Source organism: Nerophis lumbriciformis, linkage group LG13, assembly GCF_033978685.3.
Source record: "Nerophis lumbriciformis linkage group LG13, RoL_Nlum_v2.1, whole genome shotgun sequence".
Lineage (NCBI taxonomy): Eukaryota > Metazoa > Chordata > Actinopteri > Syngnathiformes > Syngnathidae > Nerophis > Nerophis lumbriciformis.
In genome coordinates this window covers 2,602,391-2,612,500 of record NC_084560.2, presented here as the reverse complement: position 1 = coordinate 2,612,500, position 10,110 = coordinate 2,602,391, and the positions used below count along the sequence as shown (strand labels likewise).

Sequence of the window (10,110 nt, the reverse complement as noted above, 5' to 3'; positions counted from 1 at the left end):
GAAGAGACGGTGCGGTGATCAGCAGCCAGTCGAGGCACGTCACTCAGTGCCTCAACATGGATTGCGCAATGACTCGGCTAACTGCTGGCCTGCTGTGCAGTGAGACCGTATTGCTATATGAATTATATTATACATTTCCATAGTTTAGTTAGCTGAGGTATATAATGTACAGTGTATTTTGTCAACAACTGTATGTGTGTAAAGTATTTCTTGTGCTGAGCGATCATAAAGCGGCTGCAAAAGACGCACTGGCTGAGGTTCGCCTCCTGCACCCCCGCCGTAGAATGCACGGCAACCCCTGACGGGAGTGTTATATCAACTAAAGCCCACACTTAAACTTTCTACGTGCAAGATTGAATCTATTTAAAAAAGTTATTTCATAAGAAGCCAAAAAGTGCAAAAACAATGACGTTGGTGTTGGAGGAGTTGTAAATGACTGCAGGGACACAACATTAGGTACACCTGCAGACTGCAGGTGTACCTAATTCACAACTCCTCCAACACCAACATTATTGTTTTTGCATTTTTTGGCTTCTTATTAAACAACTTTTGTAACCTATTTTCATGGGCTTTCCTCTTTGTGATGTTAAGTTCCTGTTATGCGCTGTTATACAGTATATGCCTTGAGCTCTTATTTTGAAGGCGCTAAGAGCGGAATTTTGACACGTTGGAGTGGAGCGGAAGTTTTTGAAAGAAGGTAAATAAAGTGGTCCTCGTGTAAACTGGAGCCTCCGTGTTTGTTATTTTGTAGTTTCATACAGTATAGGCCACATTTATAAACCCTCGGTTACACTTTTTTAAATAGATTCAATCTTGCACGTGGAAAGTTTAAATGAGGGCTTTAGTTGATATAACACTCCCATCAGGGGGTTCATTAATTCAGCACAACAGCGGCACAGTTCTAAGTAAAGGTAAGACCATAATAACGTTTTTCTATTAAATGTGCTTTTTTGTGTGCTACAGTTTGTATGTGTAAAGTTAAAGTTAAGTTAAAGTAGCAATGATTGTCACACACACACTAGGTGTAATGAAATTTGTCCTCTGCATTTGACCCATCCCCTTGATCACCCCCTGGGAGGTGAGGGGAGCAGTGGGCAGCAGCGGCGCCGCGCCCGGGAATCATTTTTGGTGATTTAACCCCCAATTCCAAGCCTTGATGCTGAGTGCCAAGCAGGGAAGAATGCTGGTATGAGCTTTTAAACATAACCCGTTAACTGCTGCCAATCAAATGGTGAATAAGATACTCTTTAGGGTTCATATGTTTGTAAATCTGACTGTGATGAAGTCAGTGCCTCACCAGCCATCAACCTCACCGCACGTCACTGATATATACACACATATATATATATACATATATATGTTTAAAAATACATATATATGTATATACATATATATATATACTTAAATATGTATGTATGTATGTATATATATTATGTATACATATATGTATATACATACGTATATATACATATATATACATATATACGTACATACATATATATGTATATACATATATATATGTATATACATACATATATGTATATACATACATATATGTATATACATACATATATACATATATGTATATACATACATATATGTATAATACGTATATACATATATATGTATATACATATATATACACCTATATGTGTATATACGTATATATGTATGTATATATATTTTATAAGTAAAGCTTATCAAATAAATCCATGAGCCGCTATTGTGCTGGATTAATCCCTGACGAGAGTGTTATATCAACTAAAGCCCTCACTTAAGCTTTCCACGTGCAAGATTGAATCTATTTAAAAAAGTGTAACCGAGGGTTTATAAATGTCGCCTATACTGTATGAAACTACAAAATAACAAACACGGAGGCTCCAGTTTACACGAGGACCACTTTATTTACCGTCTTTCAAAAACCTCCGCAACGTGACATCACTTCCGCTCTTAGCGCCTTCAAAATAAGAGCTCAAGGCATATACTGTATAACAGCGCATAACAGGAACTGAACATCACAAAGAGGAAAGCCCATAAAAATAGGTTACAAAAGTTATTTAATAAGAAGCCAAAACGTGCAAAAACAATAATGTTGGTGTTGGAGGAGTTGTGAATTAGGTACACCTGCAGTCTGCAGGTGTACCTAATGTTGTGTCCCTGCAGTCATTCACAACTCCTCCAACACCAACATTATTGTTTTGCACTTTTTGGCTTCTTATGAAATAACTTTTTTAAATAGATTCAATCTTGCACGTGGAAAGTTTAAGTGTGGGCTTTAGTTGATATAACACTCCCGTCAGGGGTTGCCGTGCATTCTATGGCGGGGGTGCAGGAGGCGGGGCTACTGGAGCCTCAGCCAGTGCGTCTTTTGCAGCCGTTTTATGATCGCTTAGCACAAGAAATACTTTACACACATACAGTTGTTGACAAAATACACTGCACATTATATACCTCAGCTAACTAAACTATGGAAATGTATAATATAATTCATATAGCAATACAGTCTCACTGCACAGCAGACCAGCAGTTAGCCGAGTCATTGCGATCCATGTTGAGGCACTGAGTGACGTGCCTCGACTGGCTGCTGTTCACCGCACCGTCTCTTCTCAGTATTTGAACGGCAAAGGTGAAAATTCAGCGATTTTAAATAAAAAATAATCTAAAACGGGTGAAGTTAAATGGAAAATAACTTTATAGTATAATCACTGGATACAGATAACAATTTAATAAAAAAAAAAAAGGTTTACATTTTTTTTTTTTCCATGGGGCCTCACCTGCCTCTAGTGACTGCACGTCCCTGATATATACACATATATATATACACATATATATATATATATATATATATATATATATATATATATATGTATATATATATATATACATACATATATATATATATATATATATATATATACATACATATATATATACATACATACATACATACATATATATATATATATATATATATATATATATATATAAATATGTATCTATATGTGCATATATATGTATATATATATATATATATATATATATATATATATATATATATATATGTGTGTGTGTGTGTATATACATGTATGTATATATATATATGTACATTATATATATATACCGTATTTTCCGCACTATAAGGCGCACCTAAAAACCACAAATTTTCTCAAAAGCTGACAGTGCGCCTTATAACCCGGTGCGCTTTATATATGGATAAATATTAAGATTCATTTTCATAAAGTTTCGGTCTCGCAACTTCGGTAAACAGCCGCCATCTTTTTTCCCGGTAGAACAGGAAGCGCTTCTTCTTCTACGCAAGCAACCGCCAAGGTAAGCACCCGCCCCCATAGAACAGGAAGCGCTTCTTCTTCTACTGTAAGCAACCACCCGCCCGCGTAGAAGAAGAAAAAGCGCGCGGATATCACCGTACGTTTCATTTCCTTTGTGTGTTTACATCTGTAAAGACCACAAAATGGCTCCTACTAAGCGACAGGTATCCGGTTCATGAAAAGACGCAATCTCTCCATCCGCACACGGATTACTATTTCACAGCAACTGATATTCCTGTGAACCGCACTGTGGATACAACGGGAGCACGTACGGTGAATATTCGCACCACAGGGAATGAGAAGTCATCCTTCACTGTGGTTCTAGCTTGCCATGCTAATGGCCAGAAACTTCCACCCATGGTGATATTCAAAAGGAAGACCTTGCCAAAAGAGACCTTTCCAGCCGGCGTCATAATAAAAGCTAACTCGAAGGGATGGATGAAGAAAAGATGAGCGAGTGGTTAAGGTAAGTTTAAGTTTACGCGAAGAGGCCGGGTGGCTTTTTTCACGCAGCTCTGTCCATGTTGATATACGTATGTTTGTGATTGCACATTTGCGTACATTTTGGGAGTGAACAGAGTTGTTAGAACACTGGTTTTTAATATATTATTAAAGTTTGACTGACCTATCTGACTGTTTTTTTTGACATTCCTTTAGCGCAGTTAGACGCGGCTTACAACACCGGGCGGCTTATAGGTGGACAAAGTTTTGAAATATGCCGTTCATTGAAGGCGCGGCTTTTAACCCAGGGCGCCTTATGGTGCGGAAAATACGGTATATATATATACATATATATTTACATATATATATGTACATATATATATATATGTATGTACATATACATGTGTGTGTATATATATATACATACATGTATATACACACATATATTTTTTGAAATTTTATTTTATTTAAAAAAAAAAAATTTTAAAGTGCAATTCTGCTTTAAGGTTGTTGTTCAAATGTAAAAAAATGTTTGTAATAATAATGATTTAATGTAATGCATCAATTTAAATGCTAATTATGTATTTCATATACTTAGTCCCTTTTTCCACACAATAGCCCAAATACAGGGGGACTGAACTTGCTGAGTGGGGGCGGGTCTTAATGAGCTAAACTGTCATGTGATTGGCTCACCTGCTTATGGACTTTACTCAGCTGCTCCAAGGTGTTTTCTAAGAAGATGATTCTTTGCCTCTGAGCCAGACTGCCACCGCCATCATCACCATCGCTGTCAGGACACTACACACACACACACGCACACGCACACACACACACACACACAATTTGAAGCATCTAAAACATGGAAACATCTACCATGACCACATGAAAGAAAAAGGGGAGGATCATGACAAGCTAACCCTGACCACAGGTGTGGCGTGTACTCACGCTGAAGTGGCTGCTGATGTCCTGAATGAAGATCTTTCTCAGGCTGCTGAGTGTCTGGAGCTCTTTGACCTGCCAACATATATTTGGGGTGAAAAGTGAGGTTTGAGGAACATATTTGGGATGAAAAGGGAGGTTTGAGGAACATATTTGGGATGAAAAGGGAGGTTTGAGGAACATATTTGGGATGAAAAAGGAGGTTTGAGGAACATATTTGGGGTGAAAAGGGAGGTTTGAGGAACATATTTGGGGTGAAAAGGGAGGTTTGAGGAACATATTTGGGATGAAAAGGGAGGTTTGAGGAACATATTTGGGATGAAAAGGGAGGTTTGAGGAACATGTTTGGGGTGAAAAGGGAGGTTTGAGGAACATGTTTGGGATGAAAAGGGAGGTTTGAGGAACATATTTGGGATGAAAAGGGAGGTTTGAGGAACATATTTGGGATGAAAAGGGAGGTTTGAGGAACATATTTGGGGTGAAAAGGGAGGTTTGAGGAACATATTTGGGATGAAAAGGGAGGTTTGAGGAACATATTTGGGGTGAAAAGGGAGGTTTGAGGAACATATTTGGGATGAAAAGGGAGGTTTGAGGAACATATTTGGGGTGAAAAGGGAGGTTTGAGGAACATATTTGGGGTGAAAAGGGAGGTTTGAGGAACATATTTGGGATGAAAAGGGAGGTTTGAGGAACATATTTGGGATGAAAAGGGAGGTTTGAGGAACATATTGGATGAAAAGGGAGGTTTGAGGAACATATTTGGGATGAAAAGGGAGGTTTGAGGAACATATTTGGGATGAAAAGGGAGGTTTGAGGAACATATTTGGGATGAAAAGGGAGGTTTGAGGAACATATTTGGGATGAAAAGGGAGGTTTGAGGAACATGTTTGGGATGAAAAGGGAGGTTTGAGGAACATATTTGGGGTGAAAAGGGAGGTTTGAGGAACATATTTGGGATGAAAAGGGAGGTTTGAGGAACATATTTGGGATGAAAAGGGAGGTTTGAGGAACATATTTGGGATGAAAAGGGAGGTTTGAGGAACATATTTGGGGTGAAAAGGGAGGTTTGAGGAACATATTTGGGATGAAAAGGGAGGTTTGAGGAACATATTTGGGGTGAAAAGGGAGGTTTGAGGAACATATTTGGGATGAAAAGGGAGGTTTGAGGAACATATTTGGGATGAAAAGGGAGGTTTGAGGAACATATTTGGGGTGAAAAGGGAGGTTTGAGGAACATATTTGGGGTGAAAAGGGAGGTTTGAGGAACATATTTGGGGTGAAAAGGGAGGTTTGAGGAACATATATGGGGTGAAAAGGGAGGTTTGAGGAACATATTTGGGATGAAAAGGGAGGTTTGAGGAACATATTTGGGGTGAAAAGGGAGGTTTGAGGAACATATTTGGGATGAAAAGGGAGGTTTGAGGAACATATTTGGGATGAAAAGGGAGGTTTGAGGAACATATTTGGGATGAAAAGGGAGGTTTGAGGAACATATTTGGGATGAAAAGGGAGGTTTGAGGAACATATTTGGGATGAAAAGGGAGGTTTGAGGAACATATTTGGGATGAAAAGGGAGGTTTGAGGAACATATTTGGGATGAAAAGGGAGGTTTGAGGAACATATTTGGGATGAAAAGGGAGGTTTGAGGAACATATTTGGGATGAAAAGGGAGGTTTGAGGAACATATTTGGGGTGAAGGGGAGGTTTGAGGAACATATTTGGGATGAAAAGGGAGGTTTGAGGAACATATTTGGGGTGAAAAGGGAGGTTTGAGGAACATATTTGGGATGAAAAGGGAGGTTTGAGGAACATATTTGGGATGAAAAGGGAGGTTTGAGGAACATATTTGGGATGAAAAGGGAGGTTTGAGGAACATATTTGGGATGAAAAGGGAGGTTTGAGGAACATATTTGGGGTGAAAAGGGAGGTTTGAGGAACATATTTGGGGTGAAAAGGGAGGTTTGAGGAACATATTTGGGATGAAAAGGGAGGTTTTAGGAACATATTTGGGATGAAAAGGGAGGTTTGAGGAACATATTTGGGGTGAAAAGGGAGGTTTGAGGAACATATTTGGGATGAAAAGAGAGGTTTGAGGAACATATTTGGGATGAAAAGGGAGGTTTGAGGAACATATTTGGGATGAAAAGGGAGGTTTGAGGAACATATTTGGGGTGAAAAGGGAGGTTTGAGGAACATATTTGGGATGAAAAGGGAGGTTTGAGAAACATATTTGGGATGAAAAGGGAGGTTTGAGGAACATATTTGGGGTGAAAAGGGAGGTTTGAGGAACATATTTGGGATGAAAAGGGAGGTTTGAGGAACATATTTGGGATGAAAAGGGAGGTTTGAGGAACATATTTGGGGTGAAAAGGGAGGTTTGAGGAAGGAGTCGTCTCCTCTACAAACCACAGTCTCCTCCAGGCCCTGAAGGTCCTCCTTGGCTTGTCGTCTCTTCTCCTGCAGGGATCTGAAGGGCAGAGGAGGTCATGGAGACCAGACCAGCAGAGACCATGTGATGGTGACAAAAAGATCTTACAGCAGTTGTTTGAGCTTCTCGTCTTTGCTGCGCTCTTCACCTCTCACTTTGTCCACGTCGGCTTGAAGCCTCCTGACGTCCAACTGCAAGGTCTCGTTCAAACTGAAAGAAAGTAGTTTAGCCCTCGATCCCAAACCTCATCTTGTTCTTGGAGAAGTCCGTACTCTCTGAGCTGCTCGTTGATTCTCTGCTTCTGCTCGATCTCGTCTCGGAGGCGGGACAAGTGTTTGTTATGGACCTCTCTGTGGTTCTCCATCTGTTCCTCCAGTGTTCTCTGGGGACACCACAGGAGAACCAAGTATTGCTATCACAGTAATCACTGCATATGAAGGAATGAAAAAAGTCACCATAAAAAATGTTGTAATAATTAACATCTGTATTTCACCCATAGATGATCAGCATAAAACCTGATTGGAACATTTCCATCTCTAACACAACAGGATATGTGTAAGTATTTATTTTAGAATGCTTTCAAAAATAAAGCAAAACTTTTGTGAGGTGAATAATATAAATACAGTCTATTATACAGCATTATTCACATGTGAATAACATAAATACAGTCTATTATACAGCATTATTCACATGTGAATAACATAAATACAGTCTATTATACAGCATTATTCACATGTGAATAATATAAACACAGTATTATACAGCATTATTCACATGTGAATAATATAAATACAGTATTATACAGCATTATTCACTTGTGAATAATATAAATACAGTCTATTATACAGCATTATTCACATGTGAATAATATAAATACAGTCTATTATACAGCATTATTCACATGTGAATAATATAAATACAGTCTATTATACAGCATTATTCAAATGTGAATAATATAAATACAGTCTATTATACAGCATTATTCACATGTGAATAACATAAATACAGTCTATTATACAGCATTATTCACATGTGAATTATATAAATACAGTCTATTATACAGCATTATTCACATGTGAATAACAGAAATACAGTCTATTATACAGCATTATTCACATGTGAATAACATAAATACTGTCTATTAGACAGCATTATTCACATGTGAATAATATAAATACAGTCTATTATACAGCATTATTCACATGTGAATAATATAAACAGTATTATACAGCATTATTCACATGTGAATAATATAAATACAGTATTATACAGCATTATTCACTTGTGAATAATATAAATACAGTCTATTATACAGCATTATTCACATGTGAATAATATACATACAGTCTATTATACAGCATTATTCACATGTGAATAATGTAAATACAGTCTATTAGACAGCATTATTCACATGTGAATAACAAATACAGTCTATTATACAACATTATTCACATGTTAATATTATACAGTCTAGTATACAGCATTATTCACATGTGAATAATATAAATACAGTCTATTATACAGCATTATTCACATGTGAATAACAGAAATACAGTCTATTATACAGCATTATTCACATGTGAATAACAAATACAGTCTATTAGACAGCATTATTCACATGTGAATAACATAAATACAGTCTATTATACAGCATTATTCACATGTGAATAATATAAATACAGTCTATTATACAGCATTATTCACATGTGAATAATATAAATACAGTCTATTATACAGAATTATTCACATGTGAATAATATAAATACAGTCTATTATACAGCATTATTCACATGTGAATAATATAAATACAGTCTATTATACAGAATTATTCACATGTGAATAATATAAACACAGTATTATACAGCATTATTCACATGTGAATAATATAAACACAGTATTATACAGCATTATTCACATGTGAATAATATAAATACAGTATTATACAGCATTATTCACTTGTGAATAATATAAATACATAGTCAATTATACAGCATTATTCACATGTGAATAATATACATACAGTGTATTATACAGCATTATTCACATGTGAATAATATAAATACAGTCTATTATACAGCATTATTCACAGGTGAATAACATAAATACAGTCTATTATACAGCATTATTCACATGTGAATAATATAAATACAGTCTATTATACAGAATTATTCACATGTGAATAATATAAATACAGTCTATTATGCAGCATTATTCACATGTGAATAATATATATATATATATATATATACACACACACACACACACACACACACACACACACGTGTGTATATACATATATTAGAGCTGCAGCTATTGAATATTTTAGTAATTGAGTATTCTATCGAATATCCCGATCGATTAATCGAGTAATCGAATAAATCATATTTTTGCTTAATTAAAGTTTAATTATACATTTTAAGATGTGCCCTCAATTATTGCGTTTGGCCGAACTGTCTTATTTCCTAAACGGCTGTTTTCATTATTGAAGGCTGACACGCACAGCTGAAAAGCGTCCGTGGTTGATTGTGCCAATTTGTGTGTGCGAATACAAAACAGGTGCGCTCACAGCCCTATGTGCTGTGTGCTGTGACCGCATAAACAAAGTCAACAGCCATACATGTCACACTAAGGGTGGCAGTTTGAACCATGCCAACACTGTCATAAACATGTGCCGTATAGTGAAACCACACTAAACAACACTGTCATAAATTTGTGCCAGATAGTGAAACCACACTAAACAACACTGCCATAAACATGTGCCATATAGTGAAACCACACTAAACAACACTGTCATCTAAACAACACTGTCATAAACATGTGCCATATAGTGAAACCACACTAAACAACACTGCCATAAACATGTGCCATATAGTGAAACCACACTAAACAACACTGTCATCTAAACAACACTGTCATAAACATGTGCCATATAGTGAAACCACACTAAACAACACTGCCATAAACATGTGCCAT

At 36.8% G+C, this 10,110-nt stretch overlaps 1 protein-coding gene across 2 annotated transcripts in view; it reads right to left on the bottom strand.

Moving 5' to 3' along the window:
- The window catches only part of LOC133613895 (kinesin heavy chain-like), an 84,628-nt gene that overhangs the window by 8,081 nt on the left and 66,437 nt on the right, over positions 1–10,110 (bottom strand). For both annotated transcript variants that reach the window (XM_061971788.2, XM_061971789.1), the window contains 5 exons: positions 7,410–7,519; positions 7,246–7,347; positions 7,116–7,176; positions 4,716–4,784; positions 4,464–4,568 (listed from right to left, as the gene is read on the bottom strand). In XM_061971788.2, the coding sequence (XP_061827772.1) occupies positions 4,464–4,568; positions 4,716–4,784; positions 7,116–7,176; positions 7,246–7,347; positions 7,410–7,519 (447 nt within the window). The remainder of the gene's footprint in view (positions 1–4,463; positions 4,569–4,715; positions 4,785–7,115; positions 7,177–7,245; positions 7,348–7,409; positions 7,520–10,110) is intronic.